The 21,122-nt window shown below is 51.4% G+C and overlaps 2 protein-coding genes across 3 annotated transcripts; one reads left to right on the top strand and one right to left on the bottom strand.

Annotated features, from left to right (window-relative positions):
• The first annotated feature begins 270 nt into the window (after positions 1 to 270).
• Positions 271 to 11,005, top strand: ITFG2 (integrin alpha FG-GAP repeat containing 2). 2 transcript variants are annotated; one of them, XM_077871507.1, is made up of 12 exons: positions 271 to 507; positions 4,444 to 4,539; positions 5,071 to 5,112; positions 5,312 to 5,483; positions 6,241 to 6,380; positions 6,874 to 7,022; positions 7,419 to 7,522; positions 7,706 to 7,759; positions 7,863 to 7,954; positions 8,916 to 9,033; positions 9,744 to 9,917; positions 10,019 to 11,005. In XM_077871507.1, exons 1-12 carry the CDS (start codon positions 412 to 414, stop codon positions 10,120 to 10,122), a joined length of 1,341 nt encoding a protein of 446 aa, XP_077727633.1. In that variant the 5' UTR covers positions 271 to 411; the 3' UTR covers positions 10,123 to 11,005. The 2 variants fall into 2 exon arrangements, with proteins under 2 accessions (XP_077727633.1, XP_077727634.1); XM_077871508.1 differs by lacking the exon at positions 271 to 507 and adding an exon at positions 649 to 1,120.
• Positions 11,006 to 11,278: 273 nt separating this feature from the next.
• Positions 11,279 to 19,398, bottom strand: NRIP2 (nuclear receptor interacting protein 2). Its single transcript, XM_077871523.1, has 6 exons — positions 18,775 to 19,398; positions 15,161 to 15,313; positions 13,866 to 13,948; positions 13,415 to 13,536; positions 13,145 to 13,197; positions 11,279 to 12,816 (listed from the first exon to the last, which is right to left on the bottom strand). Exons 1-6 carry the CDS (start codon positions 19,027 to 19,029, stop codon positions 12,724 to 12,726), a joined length of 759 nt encoding a protein of 252 aa, XP_077727649.1. The 5' UTR covers positions 19,030 to 19,398; the 3' UTR covers positions 11,279 to 12,723.
• Positions 19,399 to 21,122: the final 1,724 nt, after the last annotated feature.

Raw genomic sequence — 21,122 nt, 5'->3', positions numbered from 1 at the left:
TGGAAACCATATCGTTGTCAGTTTCACGATTTTTAGGACTTCCTGGTTTAGTCTGGAGGCTGCGGCTCTCCGTCGCCGGGGCAACCACGGAAGAGGTCAAGGTGAAGGGTCAAGCCCCGCGGATCGCCCGGCCCCGTCAGGTTGGTCTCCCCCTGCTCGCGGAGACCTGGAGGAAGGGACTGGCCCAGGGAACTGCCACTCACAGCGCAGCTCGGTGAGCCCGCCCCCGCCCACGGGGCTCGGAAGACCCGCCTCCTCTTTTTAAAAAGAGTAAGCGACGGAGGCCGCGATTGGAGGCGCGGGCGGTGACGTAACGTTCCGCTTTGGCTGGCCTTCCGCTCGGGCAGCTCTCGGGAGGGGCTCGGGGGACATTTGGCGGGGCTGCCCGGTCCCCCGGCCCTTGCAGGTGCGATGAGGTCAGTTAGCTACGTGCAGCGCGTGGCCCTGGACTTTAGCGGGAGCCTCTTCCCGCACGCGATCTGCCTCGGAGACGTCGACAACGACACGGTCAGTGCATGCGCGTTGCGCGAGACGCCGCCCGGCCCCGCGGCTCTGCGGCTCGGCGGCTCTGCGTCGGGGGGCGGGGCCGGGGACGTGGGGAAGCCGCCCGCGGCGTGCGTGCGGCGTGAGCGGTGCGCCTGCGCGGTGCGCCTGCGCGGAGGCGGCGGGGAGGCTGTGCGGGCACCCTCTGTGCCCCGGGGTCGGGCCCGGACGGCCCCGGCTCGGTTGTCTGGTGTTCTCTTAGGGGCGCAGATGACGGATCCTTTGCCCAAGTCAGTGAACTTTTCACAGTAGGAGCCTGGCACACGGGTGGCCAGACTCCCTGGTCCACTGCATGTATTACGCCTGCTCCGGGGTGGGGGAAGCATCCCCTCTCAAATCATGTCCCCCCTCGAAGCCTTAGAACAAGCTCGCGACGCTCCTTTGCTGCCCTTGCACCTGCCCCGTGCGCCGAATACACGGCTGTGCTGCCGCCTCTGCGGCCCCTGGCACCTTGGAAGCGCTTGGTTGAATCACAAAAGCAGTTTGTATCTACAGTTGCATCTGTCGACCGCCGTCCTTTTCCTCGTTGTTTAAATGAGTCAGTACAGGACTGTGCCAGGCACACGGCTACCGCTGGGTACGTTAGTGTCGGATCCTATTTTTCCGCAGAGATTTATTCAGTTGCCCCTAGTGCGCCAGGAACTGTGCTGTATTCTGGGAATTCCAAAATGAACGAGACGCTCAGGAAGCGCGTAGTCGGCTGGGGTGATAGTCAGGAGAGTAACAAAATGTAAGGAGGTGCCTTCGTTCAAGTATGTGCAGAGTCCTGGGGTGGAGCCCCGAAGGGGATGGGGCTGTTGCTGCTGTGAGACCCTTAACAGCTATGTTTTCATTCATTAGTTCATACTTGGAATGCAAAGCACCTTATTGCCATCCTCTCCTACCCTCTGCCCCATCTCCCTGTTCTCCTCCTTATTCTCACTCCCTAACTGTTCTGTGCTTACTTCTCTGGGAAAAAACGAGGACTAAAACATCCCGGCCCCCGCCCCGGGCCCGGCCTCCTTTGTCCTGTGTTGGAGAACGTATTTTACGAGGACTGTTTTGGCTCTGCTGCTTCGAGGGAGGAAGGAGTGATTCTCATAAATTTGTGTCGTTTTCTGGGCTTTCACGTTTCCTTATAATGCCAAGCATTACAATGTTATGAGAAAATCAAGAGAGGCATTTTCAAATAGTAAATTAACAGAGTGACTTTGGGTGTGCATTATTTTCTGCGTTATGTGTTTGTCTTCTTTTTAAAAGGGAAAAAATACATGCCTTCACAGCTTTACAGCATCAGCTTTTTTGGAAATTGAACTTTTCTGGTGGATTGCACTAATACACTCCGTTCTGCAATAATAGATGTATTGTCTGCTTTTTTTTTTTTTTTTTTTCTTAACCGGAGTTGTAAGCTTCATAAGGATAGGAAATTTTTATCTGTTTTTTCACTGCTGTCTTCCCAACACTTAGAATAGTACCTGGCACATTGTTAGGCACTCATCAAACGTTTGTTGAATAAATGAGGACTGTTCTGGAGAGCAAATGTGATTATGTAACTCTAAAGCAGTCTGAAGGGCTTTGCCTGTAATTGATAAATATAACTGAAAGAAGGGCAAGTAGTCGAGATAGTTGCCTAGTGATTGTATGTGGTACATTCAGCCCGCACAAGTGCAGATAGAAATTCTGTTATCATTTCTCCAGGCCAGCACTTGGAGCTTTGGCGCAGGAAAAAGGCTTATTTCATTTTAATAAATCAATAGCCTAAAGTTCTTTGAAATGAATTTATTTCCTGGTCAGTTGGGAGGAGGGGAAGCCAGAAATAGAATCCACACTCTCTTGGACTGTCCACAGAAGGCCTGGCTACACCAGGGGGAAGTCTCTAGAAGACTGTAGCAGATCAGAGACCTCACCTCCTCTCTCTTTTAGTAGTTCTGGTGATGGTACTCTCCAGCAGTGTTCTTTAGTGTCAGTGAGTGACTGCCAGAGGCCAGAGACAGGATGAGCCACAGAGAAGCAGAACTGCTGGAAACATTATAGTTCTCAGAAAGCAGATGGGCTACTTTGGAAATGTCCCCTTCCAGGAGGCCAGCTATTACATCACTGTCATTGCCTTTCTTCCTGTCATTGCCTGGCTGGGTCACATCTACCTGCTCACTGCACTTACCACACCGTTTGACGATTTTATTCCTGTGTCTGTGCCCTTGTTAAATGGTGAGGTCGTCTTCAGCAGGGTATCTGCAGCATTTATCTTTGTACACCTGACTCATTGTCTAGCTTTACCTGGAAACTCCAGGGCTGACTGAACATTCTCTTTCATTCTTATTTTTCTTTGTTTCCTAAAAAAATCTTTTTAAAAAAAGATTTTATTTACTTGAGAGAAAGCGCAGGGACGGAGCAGCACAGAGGATGAAGAAGACTTTCCGCTGAGCAGGGAGCCCAACTCCATGACCTGAGCTAAAGGCAGACGCTTAACTGACTGAGCCACCCAGATGCCTTCCAAAATCTTTTTTGTTATTAGTCTATTAAGTAAATCTTTATTAAAGGCTTGCTATGGACTATGGATGTCATTTACTGAATGAATGTATTAGAAAGAATGGATTGTATGAAAGATTCTAGGCTCTCTCGCCTTGGAGGCCTTTAACTAGAGGCTGAAAACCACCTGGTACTTAGTGCTCGCTCTGTGCCAGTCACTGGTTTAAAGGCCTGCTGCTGTTAGCTCGATTCTCACAACAACCTTACATGGTAGATACCCTTATTTATGATCTTTGTTTTATAGATGAGAAAATTTTAGCATAGAGAGCTGGATTCAAATCCAGGTAGCCGCACTGAGCCTCTGTACCATGCAGCTTCTCTCCTGTGTGTCTGCCAGAGTCCTCTGGGGCAGCCATAATAGAAACATCAGGTGAAGAGGGTTTAATGTAAAAAAAAAAAAAAAAAAAACTTTTATGCTTTTGTGATCAAATATTCCCACCAGAAACTCCCATAACTGTTTTAAAAAATAAATTGAAGATTCAGATCAAGTAAATCATTATTAATAAATCCCAGTGCATTTTAAAACTTTTCCTTACTGTTGATCTGTTGTATCTTTGTTGCCTTTAGAATTAAATCTCTTGAGAATCTAATATTCACTCTATTTTGAGGATAGGAAGGGAGTGTTGGCTGGCCCTGCCCCCCAAGGGAAAATCAGGAAGCTATTTGTGCAAAAAGGGTTTGGGGCTACCTTGTTATCACTGTTAGTCCCTGGAAAGGCAGCCAGCCAGCCTTTGGGGAACAATTGGGACAAGGGAGCACCTGTATACAAATAGTGAAGAGGCCCTGCAGGGCGCCCCCTCCTGGGGGCACGGCCACCACTTGAGGGCGCCAGAGGCCCAGAACATGGAGGCTGAAGCCAGCAACCCCTTCCTGCTGCCTCCTCCAGCACCTCCAACCCCTAATACACACCACACTCAAAAGGTCTTGCTGGAGGAAGGAGGGCCCCCAGGGCTGACCTTGTCTTTTCATTTGGCCCTTGATTAAATATGTGGTCCGAAGTTCAGTTTTCCAAAAGTTAAATATTTGGGGTTTTCAAAACATGTCCCTTTGGCAGTGGACAGATTGGAAGAGTTGAAGTCAGGCATGCAGGACATGAAGCTGTTCAGTTGTCAGACTTTTCTGGGAAGGGTCATAGATTTCTGTATTGCACCATTTTGCTAACCTCCCCTGACACACACACACACACACACACACACTCACACTCACCTACAGGAAAATAAAAGAAACTCTGGGAACTGTGGATTTGTTGCTTGCAAAAGATTTTTACTAAGATTGATGAAGATACAAGTTCAGGTCTTGTGACTTCCCCAGGATGGGCCCCATACAGAAAAGCTTGAGGTGGTTCCATAAGATCCTATCCTAACTAACACTGTCTTCTCTCCCTGTTTGAAGTTAAATGAACTGGTGGTGGGAGACACCAGTGGGAAGCTGTTCGTGTATAAGAATGATGACAGCCGGCCGTGGCTCACCTGTTCCTGCCAGGGCATGGTCAGTGTCCAACTCCCTGGGGCTCGAGGGATGGAGGGGTTCTGTCCAGAGACTGTCAAGGCTAAGCTACCCAGGAGCCCACTAGTGTGTCCCAGTTCACCAGCTCCTCAGCCCCGCTGTTTCAGGGTTTATTTGAGTCAGGGAGGGAAGCCACCAGGCAGCATGTTCCCAGCTGGTACGTTCGTTGTCGACTGGCTCTCTTGGTAAGTACTTAGTACTTAGAAACACCAAGATCATCTGATCTTATAAAGTATAGTAGAAAATGGGGGCAGGGTGGTAATACTTGGAATAAGTCTAGAAATATGATAGACTGGCTATTAGATGTGGAACTTTTGTTCAGCCTAGACTGTCTTAACTACTCCTGGTCTTCCTATTGCTGTCTGGGTAAATCAAAGCTATAGCATAAGATCTTGATTAGGTTCACATGGCACAAATTCTCAGCGAACGATGGTAGCTAGTGAACCCTCTCCTTGCTTGCTTCACGGAGATTAGGGAATATCAGTCTCAGTGTGTCTCCCCTCTTCTTTGCAGCTGACTTGCGTTGGGGTTGGAGATGTATGTAATAAAGGCAAGGTAAGAACCCTAGGGGACATTGGGACTTTGGTAGAATTCCAAAGCTTCACCTAGATTGAGCCCCATCTCCTGGTAGAGATCAGTGGTGAGTTAAAGGCTTCAGCCATCACTACTGTGCTTTAATGACCAGGCTCATGCCTAGACTCTCCTCCCAGTTCACCTGCACCCCACCCCACCCCCATACCTCTGTCTCTCCCAGAACCTGGTGGTGGCAGTGAGTGCTGAAGGCTGGTTCCACCTGTGTGACCTGACGCCTGCCAAGGCCATGGATGCTTCTGGACACCATGAGACCATAACGGGAGAGGAACAACATCCAGTCTTCAAGCAGCACATTCCTGCCAACACCAAGGTCATGCTGATCAGCGACATCGGTGGGCATGGCTGTCTCTGCAAGCAGCCAGGGGGATAGGAGTCAATGGGTAGTAGTAGAGCAGATTTCAAGGGACTCCAAGAGGTTTTTAGTGTTCACGTGTGCAATTATTATGCATTTTTTGTAGAGTTACTGAGCTCTCATAAACTAAGTATCGTTCTAGGCAGTGGGATGGAAGCAGTGAATAAAATGGACAAAAGTCACTGACTTCTTGGACCTTTACTGGGAAGGGACAGAAGATAAACAGTGTAAAATGTTGTAAAGAAAATTAAGTAGTATTTTGGAAGGTGGTAAGAGCCAAGAAAATAAACCACAGGAAGGGGCTAGGAAATATCAGGGTGTAGAAGTAGAGGTACCAATTCTCAGTGGAGATGTCAAGGAAGCCCTTGCTGGGAAGGTGACATTTAATCAAACACTGAAGGTGTCAGGAGTGAGCCCCATGGATACAGGGCTTGAAGCTGTCTTGCCAGTGGCGGTAGGTATGTGACACTCCAGTTGTGTCTCTGAGGGAGGCAGCATGAGGGAAGAAGTAATAGGACCTGTGGAGCAGATGGTAGGTGGAGTGTTCCAAGCGCTAGGAAGGCAGGGAGCAGGTGCATACAGCAAGCGTGCTGAGGGTTTACTTTGGCACTGAAGTCATACTGGTTAAATGCGCAGGTGGGGGTGATGTTAGCAGAGGAGCAGGGAGGACATATGAAGGATTCAGGCTCACGACTACACATTTGGCTCCAAACTCCTCTTACTTTCTGGATCTGCAGATGGAGATGGGTGTTGCGAGCTGGTGGTAGGTTACACAGACCGTGTGGTCCGAGCTTTCCGCTGGGAAGATCTGGGCGAGGGCACTGAACATCCAACAGGGCAACTGGTGTCACTCAAGAAATGGACACTGGAGGGTCAGGTGAGAGGCTGAGGGTGGGGCTTGAGGACCCCAGGGAGCAGGGAGAAAGCCCTCCTGGGGGAGGGGGCTCAAGGGAGAACAGTTATGAGCCAGGGTTTAGGGTGGGAGGAAGGGAAAGTCTCCTTGTTAAGAGAAATGCAAAGAAAAGAGTTTCAAATCAGGGTCTTAGTTACTAATTACTAACAATAGGCCAAGAGGAAGGAGCACTGGGTAAGAGTCAGGAGTGAGCAGTGTGGGGGCTGTGTGCCTGTGGGGTCTGTTAATATGCCCTGTGTCAGGGTGCGGAACCCATTCGACATATACACAGGAGAGCAGGTGGGCTGTGTGGAGAAGTTGACACCTGGCAAGAGCCCTGTGAACACACATTCTTCCTCCCACTGCTGCCCTCGAAGCCTATTCCCAGGGCCCCTGCACCACTTTTCTCCCCAATTCCTTGCAGGGTCCCGCTTCCTTCTGCCCCCAGCCCCCTGTAAGCCCCTGTTCCCTGGTGCAGGTGGACAGTCTTTCGGTGACTCCAGGACCCCTGGGTGTTCCGGAACTGATGGTATCTCAGCCAGGCTGTGCTTATGCCATCCTGCTGTGTACCTGGAACAAGGACATGGAGCTACCCCCCACCCCTGAGGAGGTCTCGGAGGGCAGTAGGTAAGGGTGCAGGCCTGTGGGTGGCATGGGGTGCATGGAATCCAGGTGGGCTTCCGGGTTCACGTGGCAGGGGACAGGTCTATAGTTGGCAGAGCTGCTTCAGCTGGGTCCTGACACAGTGCCTGTGCCCCACTAGGGAAGATTATTTGGAGGACCCAGGGCATCCTGAGCTTTAACTTTGTAGCACCTGGAGGAGATGCCAAGATTCTAACTTGGCAGCTCTTTCCCTCTTTTCTGCTTTGCCTCATGGGCCAGACAGGGTCAGCAATAGGTTTCCAGGCTGACTCTTATCCTGGAAGCTTGTACAGGGATCAGGATACGGGGGGAGCACAAAGGTCCTGGAGAACTGGGCTCAGGTGATCCCCACTCGGTATCTCCCACCCCACCTGCTGACAGGGAGACCCCAGCTGCCCGAGACATCATGCTGCACCAGACTTCCGGCCGCATCCACAACAAGAATGTCTCCACCCACCTCATTGGCAACATCCGAAGAAGTGAAGGTGGGCTGGGGTGCAAGAGGGAGCCGAGGGGGCAAGCATCAGCCCTGGAAGGGAGGAGATGCAGGCCCTTCCCTTTCTCCCCACCTGGGACCGCCCCTCACCCTATGGGCTCTGACCTCGCCCTGCCCTTCCTTCACATTTTCTTCTTTCTGTCCTGTTGCCCCCACCCCCACCCCCCCACAGGCCACAGCTCTGAGAAGGGTGGCTCTGGCCTTTTTGCCCTCTGCACCCTGGATGGTGAGTTCCTGTTAGGCTGGGGGACTGGATGCCCGTGAGGTCCGCCCCGGGGTCCTGTCCCGCCCACCCAGCCTGCCTGTCCCCCCCACCCATGCCCCTGCAGGGACTCTGAAGCTTATGGAGGAAGCAGACAAGCTGTTGTGGTCGGTGCAGGTGGATCACCAGCTTTTCGCCCTAGAGAAACTGGATGTCACGGTAAGAGGAACATTCTTACCTCCTTGACTTGGAGAGATGAGATTTAAGTGAGGATGCTCTCCCTTCCCAGTTCCCTCTCTGCCTATGTGTCAGCCTCTTCAGACAGACTCTAACTGCATCTCAAGTGAGTCTGTTTCTGAGTGTTCAGCAGTGTCCCCCATGCTGCCATGGGATCTCTCGGCAGTACTTTCCAGCACGCTTTGACATCAGTAATGGCTCCAAAGAGAAACAAGTTATTAAGGTCCAGAAGTGAGTTATTAGCCTCAACTTCAGAGGCATGTTCTTTTTTTTTTTTTTTTTTTTTTTTACCTCGTCTGTCTATGAGCCTCTATTTACTAAAGCTGCATCCCCCAGATCTGCAGATGGGGTCAGACTTTGCCCGGCATGGTGCCTGTGTGATGGTTTAGGAGAAGAGGCATGAGGTTTTTTTTTTTTTTTTTTTTTTAATTTATTTATGATAGTCACAGAGAGAGAGAGAGAGAGAGGCAGAGACACAGGCAGAGGGAGAAGCAGGCTCCATGCACCGGGAGCCTGATGTGGGATTCGATCCCGGGTCTCCAGGATCGCGCCCTGGGCCAAAGGCAGGCGCCAAACCCCTGCGCCACCCAGGGATCCCGAGGCACGAGGTTTTAAAGTTGGTTGAGCAGGCCTGGGTTTGAGTCCTGATTCTGTGCTGCCTCCCTAGTCTGCTGAGTGACCGTGAGAGAGTGACTAGCTTCTGTAAGCTGAAGTGTCCTCCACATCAGACAGAGACCACCCTTGCCGACCTCACCAGCTGTTCGGTGACTGGTACACAGAGGAAGTTGAGTCAGAAACGGGGGCTCATGTTCACTCCCAGCTAGCTGTTTGTCATTCAGGGCTGGATGCACTGCTTTGTTATCTTTCATCCAGCCCCATGACTAGGGCTCTTTGTAAAACAGTTCCTGGCCACCCCTGCATCCTTGTGTCTGGCCTTTTTCAGGGCAATGGGCATGAGGAGGTGGTTGCCTGTGCCTGGGATGGACAGACATATATCATTGATCACAACCGCACCGTTGTCCGCTTCCAGGTGGACGAGAACATCCGGGCCTTCTGTGCAGGTGGGATCCTGGCCCATGCCTGCCTCTCGTTTCTACCCTCCCCGTGTGCCCTAACATAAGTCTTCATAAACAAACGAGCTCTTCAGTACTGGTGTTGGAGGGTCATGGTGTGTACTAAAGTGCCATCTGTGTGGTTTTAAATAAGGGATAAGAGAGTGACGGGCCAGTCTCTGAGTATCTTCAAGAATGGGCCGAGTTTTTATCATCTGCCCATCTGGGATGTGTGAAGCCCCTGGACATTTCTTTCCCGCCTGAGCATGTCAGAACTCTGGGAGGAACATTCTCCCAGAACATTCATGTTAGTTCCAAATCAGGGACTTGGAGAGCAGTCCCCTGGCTCTTTCAGGGGGCACGGAGATATCTTTGGTCGCTGAGATGGTGAGAACCACACAGTGCTCTGGGTAAATCCACCCCTTGGACTATCAAGACTACCCTTCATTCATCCGGGACTATCACTAGGATGGGAAAATCAACAAATACCACTGTTTGGGTTTTGTTCTGCCTGGCGTATTTCCATATCTGAAACGGGCCAGGTATTTTGCCTATTTTATTGGGTTCCCAACACGGAATGAATAGAAAGATGGGCTTTAGTTTTCTGCTTGGCATCTGCAAGGGTGGAAACTGCTGAGCCCGAGGCCGGCATCTTCTACCCTGCCCTTCCCCACTGGGACTGGAATTCTCTGACCTCTGTCTCACCCCCACACCCCCAGGCCTCTATGCCTGCAAGGAGGGCCGCAACAGCCCCTGCCTCGTGTACGTCACGTTCAACCAGAAGATCTATGTGTACTGGGAGGTGCAACTTGAGCGGATGGAGTCGACCAATTTGTTGAAGCTGCTGGAGGCTGAGCCAGAGTTCCAGAGCCTCCTCCAGGAGCTGGGCGTGGGTGAGTCCCAGGAGAGCTTCCAGCTGGAGAAGCCCCATGCCAGGTGCCCAGGAGACAGCCCCCCTCCCCCAGCCTCTAATGCACCCCTTTCTTGCCCTCAGATCCTGATGACAGTCCAGCCATCCGCAACCTGCTTCACCAAACCCTCTATCATCCGGACCAGCCACCACAGTGTGCTCCCGCAAGCATCCATGATCCCACCTAGCCAGACTTGCCATCTTAGCTGAAGAAGGAGCCTCCTGAACTACCCCAGCCCCCAAGGTATCCATGGTGCTAGCAGAATAGGAAGCAAACATCACAGAGGAGCATGGAAGGTTGGCAGCAACCCTAGGTTGGCTGTGAATTGTAGCCTTCATGGTCTTCTTGGGGAAAGAAGAGGCAAATTGGCCCTCTGCTCTTTCCTCCTGTACCTGACCCATCACATCAACAGGATCATAGGACCCCAGCTTCATCCCACATCATCTGGGACTGCCCCCTCCCCAGAACTCCCCACATCCCTTGTACGGAAAACAGACTTGTTTGTGAGGAGGGAGCACACATCTTTTGCATGGCTTCAACACTTGTAAAGAAAGCAGGGTTTGGGGCCAGTGGAGTAATGAGTTAAGGGTTCTCTGCCATTCACAGCTCCATCTTCCATGGCACAGCTCCAAGTCATTGGCATTAGTGGCTGTTACAGGAATGGCACGCTGTTTTGCTTTTGAGGAGAATCTTTCAGGACATTTTACACTCTGGTCTTAACTGTTCCCAGCAACCCTGAGATGATTTTCTTCTACTTATCAAAGAAACTAGGCTAACACTTTCTCCTTTGGCTATGTTCTTTAAGTATCATGCATCTTCGTAAGCCTTGCTCCCATTTCCCCTCAGAACACATTGTCTCTGAGACAATAGACATTTAAAATCTGATGCAGATTTATGATCCAGACCACAATCAGAATTTTGTCTTGGGCCAGTTTGATCCCTTCTGTTCTCGATTCTGTGCACTCTAAGTATTTTTTTTTTTTACATTACGGGTTGCAATCCTTTGGTGGGTTGAGGTCAGCATTTTTTGGATAAATGAAATAGGATAGAATAAAATAGAATGAAAAATATCAGAGTATACTGCTCACAGGATAGGGAAGTATTATTTTGTTATAATCGTGCATGGTCACGTGTCTACGTATGCTAAGTACGATGCAAAATGTATTTCCTGCTATGGGTTGTGTTCAGAGGAATTTGAAAGCCATTGCTCTCAGTTCTGTAGACCCAGCCCAATGGATCAACCTGGGGAAAGGTCCACATTCACATTACCTTTGTGTAAGGGAATCAGGGCAGAGTTATTTGTTCAGACTCTGCTCAGTGTGGAGGAAGACCAGAGAAGGCTATTGGCATAGAGAAACAGGTGTTTATTCAAATGGAGAAGCAGCTGAGCTGAAGGCCCGCCCCTGGGTCTGGGGTCTGCACTTACAGAAGCAGCAAGAGGCAGAAGAGAAAGCAGAGGCTATGGGGCAAGGCAGGAGGGATGAGGGTATCATTATTACACATGTGGTAGTGAGTTTGCTCCTCTTCTTCAGAGGGCAGGGAGCTCAGCAGGGAAAGGCAAGACCAGAGGTCACAGGGCAGCAAGGTTCTATCCTGCTTCTTCTCTAATCTACCCAAGGCTCAAGACTTTGTTTCCACTCCAAGGGCTCTAGCTTCCTAACTGAGGTTAGTGGTACCACTGTCTTCCTCTACCCCTCATCCATGGCTCGAGAGCCTGAAACCAGCCAGAAGGACCCTCAGGGAGCTGGCTCATCTAGGGTTAGATTCTTCTCTTCACAGTGAAGACAAAAAGTCTCCTTATTTTTTTGCCTTGGCTCACAGCCTGGTGAGTGATAGAAAGTTACTGATTCCAAAATTAGACAAGCTTAAGCTCAAGAGGCCAGAGATGAGGGGAAGGAAGAGGGTCTAATGAGGTGAGTGGCTCTAGAAATAAGAAAGAATACTGATTAGGGTAAGTCTGAGTACTGACTACTCTGCCATCCTTCCACCTCGGGGCATTTCCTGACAACACTCCTCCACACCCCCACCCTCTGAAATTCAGGGTCCCAATGTGTTAAAAAGCAAGTGGAGGAGGAGCGATGCCTAGAGAATTATCAGAGTTCCATCCAACGTTTTGCATGGTGTAATCAAATAATAACCGGATTCAGACGTTTGCAGCCCCAGAAAAGGTAACTAAGGAAGCTCCCAGCCCTGTGAGCCTTCATTCTTCTACCAACTCACCTTCCCGTTATGTTGGAACATTCTTTTGCCTCTTTCTTCCCCTACTCAACTATGAACAGATGTGTACAGAATCAGAAAAGTGGGCGTCAGCAGGGACAGGGCCGAGGGGGGGTGACTTGTGGTAGGCTCATTGTGAAAGATAACAAGCCCCAGAAGGTGAGGCAACAGGTCTGGGAGTGAAGGCCACCAAGGGGTGGGGCGGGGGGAGGGCGGGATGGAGGGCACAAGTGAAGGACGATACGGGCTGCAGCCTTCGACTCAGGCCAGTCCCTAGCATGCCACTTAATGTCCCTTTGCCACAGTCCTGATGTGGAAGGGAATGGGACCAGGGAAGCCAGGTCCTGAGACCATAGGCCCTCTCTCTGGAAGATTCCTGGAGGACTCCTGAAGCAGTCACTGAGAACAGAGAGGAATGTGGCTGGCCGAAGGAAATGGGATGGCAGGGTTAGGGTGGCGACAGAAGGGACAGACGCGGTAGTCCCCAGCTACCTGGCTCTCATGCCCCATTCCCCCATATGGCTCCTCCCCAAGGCAGAGTCCTTCCCCTGGGGACTGTCTGGTTCAGCAATCACTGGCCAGGCTCTTGGTACAGAGGCAGGAAGGGCAGCTCTGGGAAGGGGGCTCTCAGCCGCAGCACTCCACGCTCCAAGTCAATACAGCACTGTTGAGGGGGCAGGGGGAGAAGGGGAAATGTGCGCCTCTCAGGGCATCCCCACTTCCCACAGCCTCCCCCTACTCCTTGCTCTTCCCCCTGGTTCTGTTCACCCAGAGCCCTGGGGGTGGGGTGGGGCAATGGGACCTGCTTATTTTTCACTTGTGGGCAAATAAGGAACCTCTGAGGAAGCAAAGGTGCCATCACACACCTCCAAGGCTTTCCCATGAAAAGCTGACCCCACTTGCACACCTGCATCTCACTTCTTTTCCCCGGCCCTTCAGGCCAGGCCCCAAGCATGGCCCAAGCATGGCCCAAGCGCCAGCATCCTCCTTACCTTGAGGGAAAGCAGAGTCTGCAGTCCAAGACAGAGCTCAGGACTCTCAACATCTGCAGAATCATGTGAAGACAGAAGAGGTTGGAGGGGCACCTAGGGGTCGCAGGGCCCTCCTGTCCACACTCACTCCTTATCTGCCCTCCCCACCCTCCGAGTCTGGGGATCTGGGCCCAGAGACCAGAGACACCTCCAGTAGTGCCAGCCTTCACCCCAGCCAAAAGAGGAAGGTGGGAGAGGAAGAGGAAAGCTGGGAAGGAAGGGAGGACTCACCCACCACCTGAGCCGAGCAGGCCACCGTCTCCTGGCCCAGCTGTAGCTCCAGCTGCTCCACCTGGAGGGGAGGCCCGGGGGCCAGGCCCCCACCTGGGGCTTTGAGGACCTTCTTCCCTAAGCTATGATTCGGAAGCAAGGGTTATGGCAACCACAGCCCCTGGTCCCTGCCCGAGTCAGCTGACACCCCTCCCTTACCACACTTGGGTACTCTTCCAATCCCTGGGCCCTACATGGGGTCTAAATCCTTATCTTCGCTATCAGAGTCGCCATCAAGTCTTTTTTTTTTTTTTTCCAAACTACAGCTTCCTTGATAAACCACAAAAGTCACTCTTTTACAAAGGCAGTGGTTTTTAGTATATTCAACGTTCTGTGAATACCACTACTATCTCATTTCAGAATATTTTCTGAATATTTTCCCCCAATCCATTGTCTTGGGCCACACTCTTACCCCAGGCGGTTGAGGCATCCAGCAGAGATCTGATTGTGCTGGGTGCCTGTGTCCACGGCCACCTGAAGCTCCTGGTCTCGGCACTGAGAAAGAGGGTCGTGGGGAGTCAGTGAGCCCCCCCGGGGAGAACAGATTGGGCTTGGATCCTTCACCTTTCCCAGCCCTTTGATGATTCCCTCTCAGAAACGAGTGAAGGGAAAGAACTGAGTCTTTCAAAGTGATTTTTATGGCACTCATCCAATTGAGGCAAAACCGGCTCTTAGACGGAGGAATCAAAAAAAGAAGTAGAGCTGCCCCATGGTGAGCCCATACACTTGGGAATGATTTGACCAGAAATGGAGATCTGTTTGTGGAGAGAAATTCTTGGGAAGTTGAGGGTTGAGTTTAGAGCGGTCTGGGTGAGGGATAGAAGGGTGGGAAGACCAGGCCGCCTTGCCAGGCACTTCGTATGTGGATAAGGGACAGGTTCAGCACAGGAATGAAGACTGGTTCACTTCCTTCTGGATGTGTACGGACATTTTGGGTTGTGCTTGGATATCCCAAATGCATGCAGTTTTCTTATTCCAGACATTCATTGAGTACCTACTATGTGTGAGATGCATGTGGCTAGAAGGCACAGGGGTGAATGCTGTGCTTGGGTTTGAAGGAAGGGGCACGTAACCACTGCATGCTGGAAAGTGTTGAGGTCTACAAAAGGTTTGGGAGTAAAGTGCCCTGGACATTGAGAGGGAGGAGAGGCTGTTTGTTTCCTCCTCGGGGAAGTCAGTAAAGGCTGCAAGGAGGAGGTACCATTTGGTTGCGGAACGTGGCCATAGAATGATTGGAGAGCAGGAAGGAGAAACATCGCACCAAAGCAGTGGGCATTTGTCAGGGAGGGTCCGATACTGCTCAGTTGGTTCAGTGGCCCCGGAGGTGACGAGGCTGTCCCCTTGGAACACACGAGCTTTCTCTGGGGGTGGGGTTGCAGGATGCATACGGGCACACACCGATCACAGACATAGTACACTGAAGAGTACTCACACATTCTCACTTGAAGGTTATATTTGATAAAGGGAAGAAAGAATGGCGGTGACAGGTGGCTCAGCATGGAGGGAAGATGGGTCGAGACAGAGAGTAAAGAATGTACAGGATCTCATTTTTTGGTCCAGGCTGAGGGGAGAGGTGCCTTTGCTCCCACCCCTCCCTCCCTCTCTCCCTTCTTCCAGCATCACCCAGGGAAGAAAGGAGGGTGGCTGAAGTGAGCCAGTCCCAGGCAGGATTGTCTATGAAAGTCATTGCCCTGGGGGGCCTCTCACCTTGCAGTTGACCAGAAGAGCCGGAATCTCTGTCTTGCTGGTCTTCCTCCTGCCCTCCTGGCCATGAATCCGGGCCTGCGCCAGGGGTGACTCGCCCTGCAGCCGACTCTGGTTTCCCTCCACTAGGCGTCTTTGAATCACGCTGTGCGGCTGCTGGCTCCCGCACAAAACCAAGAAGGCAGGCAGGTCTAAATCCAAGTATCCGGGCCACTCGGTCCTTTTACCATTGTTATCACCACGATGTTCTCCCCAACCCCAACCCCAGCCCTGCATCTCACAGCAGTAAGAAAGGAGCTTACCCGAGGACCCCAGCAGTCAGAGCATTATAGTGGAGTGAACCCAGTATCCAGCACTCCAGTTTGCTGGGACCCCAGGGGTTGCTCGGCAATGAACAAATGGGACGAGGAAAACAGTCCACTAGATTGGACTGACCTATCAGCCAATAGGACTTCTCAAGAGCTAATATGATGCTTGGGGAGCTTTTAACTCCAGCCTAGAACACATTATATTTTACTTTTTCCCCCTTTCCCCCTCTGACCTCATCCTTCAATGAGCCGCAGATGGCAGGGTTGATGATGTGATGAGAAGAAATCGGTAACATCAAAAGCAAAAGTCCTCTTCAAAACTAGGATGCTTGAGCCCTCCCCCACCCGAGACTTTCACCCGGTCTGGTCACTTCACTTCCGAAGTTCTGTCAGCTTTGCCTCCTGTATTTATCTAGTCCATCCTTGCTTTGTATTCCTGCCTGTATTGGAGCCTCACTCCGGCTAGCCTGGGGCACGGACCGCCTCCCTAAGTTCGCAAGAACCTGCCTCAGGTACACCTGCTCGAAGCCAGGGGTCATCTAAACCCTTGCTCCCCAAGGTGCAGTCCTACAGCTGGTTAGCTGTAATCAGCTTCCAATCACTTGGAAGCTGGTTAGAAGTGCAGAATCTCATCTTATTTAGAGGCTTCGTTGTAACAAGATGCGCTGATTCGTGTGCAAGTCTGAGAAACACCAAAGTGAAACCAAACTAACTCTTACTCCTGTTTAAAACCTCTCAAAGCACACTCACCTCCTGTCACTTACCTGATAAAGCCCAAACTTTTTAAGAATTTATCCATCAGAGACAGGCAGAGACACAGGCAGAGGGAGAAGCAGGCTCCCTGTGGGGAGCCCGTTGGGGGACTCCGTCCCAGGACCCTGGGATCACGAGCTGAGCTGAAGGCAGATGCTCAACCGCTGAGCCACCCAAGTGTCCCAAGCCTAAACATTTTAAGGTGATGCATAGCCCAGGTGACCTGGCCACTGCTGGGCCTTCAGCCTCGTCCCCCACTTGGCAGGTCTGCCCTAGTGACCCTGCTTATACCTCTTGTACCAGGGTGCTCTTCGCCTCCACACCTTGGCTCCTGCTCAACCCCTTTGCTGAGACTCCTCTTTCTCATTATTTTCTAGGCCAGACTAGATGACTGGTTCAACATAGTTTGTTCAGGAACTACTCTTTATTTGGGAGAGAGATTTTTATCTAAGTATGAAGTCCCATATGTATCCTGTAACTAATGCGGGGTTTATCTCCTCCAGGAAGCCCTCTCTGACTTCTTAGTACTCTTCATTCCACACACCAGGCTGGGCCAGCACCCCTTCTCTCCCTTTGTCATGCTTCTCACAGATGTGATTTGTGGATTTTGCCCCCTCCCTCCATTAACCTGGAGACCCTATGAGGGTCAGGTCTTTATATCCCAAGGCTTAGTTCAGCATATAGTAGGTACTGGATAAATACTTATTGAAGAATGACTTTATCTGTCCATCTTCTCCACCTGCCCTCTCTGCTTGGGAACCTGGGGTTGTTTTTCTACCCTTGGTTTAATGAGGCCCTTGAGGCCAGCTGCTCCTGCCAACAAGGCTGCGAGCAGGAGACCCAGCTGTGGGAAAAAAGGGCAGTGAACTCTGGGACTAGCCGGAAAGAGGGGCCCTGCGGTTCCCAGCTCTCCTCCCACCTTTCCCACGATGATTACAGGCTTCAGGCCCCCAGTGCTGTGCAGTTTACTGCAGAGTTTTTCCGGGGAGGGAGACGGTGGGGTCCTCCCAATCTGTCGTGTCTTCACTACCAAAGCCACACAAAGTAACTGAGATCTATCTGGGAGGTCCTGGGGCAGACAGGTGAGGTGAAGAGCTCAGGACTTCTCATCAGAAGGCTGGACCTGCCATTCTGGGATGGCGGTGTTAATAGAGCCTCTACTCCAGGGCTAGAGAGATGTAAGGTGGTATCCAAACCATAGTGACTGAGGTCCTAGCCACTGATAGCCCAAGGACCAGCCTCCCTGTTGCCCGTTTGTCCCTAGCTCTCCGCAGTGCTTGCTGTGTGTGCAGGGAGGGAGCAGCCCTGAAGTTCCCTGAACTGAGATCCCAGGCTGGTCACTTTTTCTCTTTGGGAGCTGCTGGGAATCTGCTGGATTCCTGGAGGGGGAACATTCGTCCAGGAACAATTTGGCGGGCCTAGGTCAGGAAAAGGAGCAAGGGCCTGCATCAGCCTCCCCACTAACTCGGGCCTTGGGCCCCCGGACTTGACCTTGTGTCTCTCAGGTTGTGGGAGCGACCTTCTAATGAGGAATTGGGTGAGGGTACCGAGTGCTTCCAGGCCCTTCTATGAAAGCCTTCCTCTCTTCTAGGAGCCAGACGCCAGAGAGGACTCCATATTCTGCGGTGCTTATTTTCTCTCTTGAGCTAAATGGACCTTAGTGCTTTCTAACACATGCTTTTCTAAGCCCCTTAGAGGTATTAGTTCATGCCACTCCCACAGTAACCCGGTGAAGGAGATACTACTAATTTTATCCTCATTTAGCAGAGGAAGAAACAAGCTCAGAGATGTAAAGCAACTTGCCCAAGATAGTAGGTGGCAGAGCCAGGACCTGAACCCAAGCAGCCTGGCCCCAGAGCCTATCCATGCTCTTTACCAGTCTTTCCAAGGAAGATGAGTATATGCAGCTGTCCCCTGACCCACTCACCTCCTCCTTGTTGTTTCCCTCCTCCTGCCCGATTCCCTCTGCTTCACCGAGGTGGAAGAAGGGAGCCTGGAAGGCCAGTGCCCCCAACAAGGAGGGAGCAAGGGGGTGCTCAGGAGGCTGGTGGCCCAGGCAAGAGCCATACAAAACCCCAGGGCTCTGGAAAGGACAGGGGCCCTTAATGCTACCATTCTGGAGGGAAAAGGCAAGTGAATGGTCAGAGCTGGTAGGAGGGAATCCGTTGTTGAGGGTTAGGACAGAAACCACAGCCCTAAACTGGTCAGGCCTCCGGGCCCTCCCAGCAGTAAACCACCGCTCCTGAAGATTCCTGTGCCCTTGTAAGCCTCTTTTCCTAAAGAGCACAGCTCCTTATCACCCCAAGATAAACCTGGGACTATTTGGGAGAAGCAGAGCAAGGAGAACAGGGTCTCCCAGAGCCACCGAGCCATGGGAACATTCCCAGCAGAGTGAGAATGGTCAGAGGAGAGCCCCTCAAACTACCTATGCCCCATCCTCAGCCAGGGAAAGGGGATCCAAAGGCTTGGGGACTGTCCCCTCCAGCCCTCCCTCCTCCCTCCCCTTCCCGGGATTCAAGGAGATGGAGAGGAAGGGTGGGGAGAGGGCTGCCTCACCAAGTCCTTGGAGGTGCCGAGCCTCTTGAGGCTGTCCAGGGGGAGCAGGTCGGCAGAGTCCTTGTGCAGGAACTGGGTGGCCTGTCTGAGCCGGCGCTGCTGGCTCAGGGGGGCTCGGTCCCGAGGCGCTGCCTCCCGTCCCCTCCTACTGGAGTCTCCCTCCTCTCTGGCCTCCTGCCTGGTGCTCACGGCCCCTGCAGGGCTTGACGAGCTTGAAGAGCAGGGTGGGGGCTGCCGAACGGTGCTTCTCTCCATCCCCTCTGCCTCCCGTGGCCCTGCCGCTTCCTGCCTGCCTCGGCTCCCTGGGCAGGTGGCAGCTCTCTGGACAGGAGGGTCTCCACGGGGGCAGAGGAAATCAATAAATAACGTGCAGGAGCAGCCGCGTCAGACACCAATTTCCAGGATTGCAGTAGAGAGAGTGAGGCTCCGGCTGGAAAAACCCAGCACTACCCGAGAGGGGGGGTTGGCAGGGCCTGCAGGTGGCAGGCTCTGCAGAGCATGCAAGTCTAGGGTCCTGGTTGGAGTGGTTGGTGGAAGGAGTGTGTGTGTGTGTGTGTGTGTGTGTGTGTGTGTGTCTGCAAACGAGAGGGGTGTAACAGTGTTGTAAACTGTCAGGGTGCCATGCCAGCTTGTTTGAAAGGCAGTGAGTGTGGGTGTGTGGGGGAGTCAGCCTGCGTGCTCAGTGCATGCATGGGATGCAGGCACGTGCATCCCTGTGCACCTGCCCTCCCGTCTCCTCTGGGCTGCCCCACTGTTCCCTCTGCTGGGGTTCTCTGCAGTTCAGGGTTGGGGTGCAGGCTGATAACCAGGTAGAGCAGAGAGGGGCAGCCTCAGAATGTCCTTCACTCCTCCTCTCCTTCCATCAACAGGAGAGGCTGGACCATTCTGGGTCTCAGCCTTTCAGTTTGGCAGTTGTCAAAGAGTATCTAGCTAATTTACTCTGGGTTCTGGTTTCCAGGGAGAGGCGGCAGCAAGAGCAACTCTGAGTCTCCCCACAAGCAGGGCCCCAGCTTCTCCCTCTTCTTTATGTAAGGTTTATGGAGTCCTGGCTCTTTAAAAAGCATTAAATTCAAACACTCAGAAAGTTATAAGGAATAACCAATACCTTTTATTGGCCACCTCGGTCAAAAAAATAACCAAACTATTATAAATATAGTTGAAGTGCCCCCTGCACTTCTCCTTCTCCCCAGATAAAATCCCTTCCTCAATCTGGACTTTCACCATTCCCATACTTCTTTTACTCTCCATGCATATGAGTATATATGTGCCCTAAGCAACATGTCATTTAGTTTTGCCTGACCCATTTATTGCTCAATATTTTATTAGATTTATCCATGAGATATTCATTACTCTTTCAGTTCTCTTTAACTGTCATAATGTCGTTCCTCTATGAATACATCATGTTTAGGAAACTTAGGTTATTTCTCATTTGTTTTTGTTTTAAGTAGGCTCCATGCCCAACCTGGAGCTTGAACTCATGACCCTGAGATCAAGAGTTGCAGGCTCTACTGACTGAGCCAGCCAGGCACCCCTTAGATTATTTTTCAATTACAAACAATGGTGCTATGAATATTTTTTAGACGTAACTCCTGGGCACACGTGTAAACATTTATCTAGAGTACATTCCTAGGTGTGGAATGGCTGGGGCATCAGATACACAGCTTCTCCCCCTTTAGCATAATGCCAACCCGCCCTCCAGACTATTCATACCAATGTGTCCTCCAGTCAACAGTGTTTGGAAGTTCCTTGCTCTCCACTTCCTCATCAGCACTTGGAATCACACCTTTTACAGCCCTGGCTCAACTGTCATCAGATTTTTCTTTCCAGCCCTTTATCTTCACCATCATCAAAATGCATCAAGTCAAGTACCTGCTCACACAGTGTTGGAGACTTACAGGATGGCCCCAGTTAAGGCCTGCTCCTTAGGGACACAGTCTGATTCCCACATCACCAAGGCACATGCACATATTCAGACAGACAAGATGTCTGTTTGTGGCCTGTTTGAGGTATTTTCACAGCCATGACAATTTTTTAAGGAAGAATTGCATTGTGATCCCTGTTTACAGATGAGAGAAGTCGCCCTGTGCAATGAGTTAAACTGTGTCCCCCCTGCAAGTTTGTATGTTAAAGTCCCAACTCCCAGCACCTCAGAATGTAACCTTCCTTATTTGGAGGTAGGGTCTTTAAAGAGATAATCAAATTAACATGAGGTCATTAGGAGTGGCCCTAATCCAAGATGACTGTGTCCTTACTAAAAGTGAAAATTTGTTCATGGAGATGCACACAGGAAGAGCACTACATAAACAGGAGGGCTGGATGATGCATCACTAAGCCAAGGAACACCAAAG

The sequence above is a fragment of the Canis aureus genome, chromosome 25, assembly GCF_053574225.1.
Source record: "Canis aureus isolate CA01 chromosome 25, VMU_Caureus_v.1.0, whole genome shotgun sequence".
NCBI lineage: Eukaryota > Metazoa > Chordata > Mammalia > Carnivora > Canidae > Canis > Canis aureus.
The sequence above is the reverse complement of the archived record's forward strand: the minus strand, read 5'-3'. Positions and strand labels throughout refer to the sequence as shown.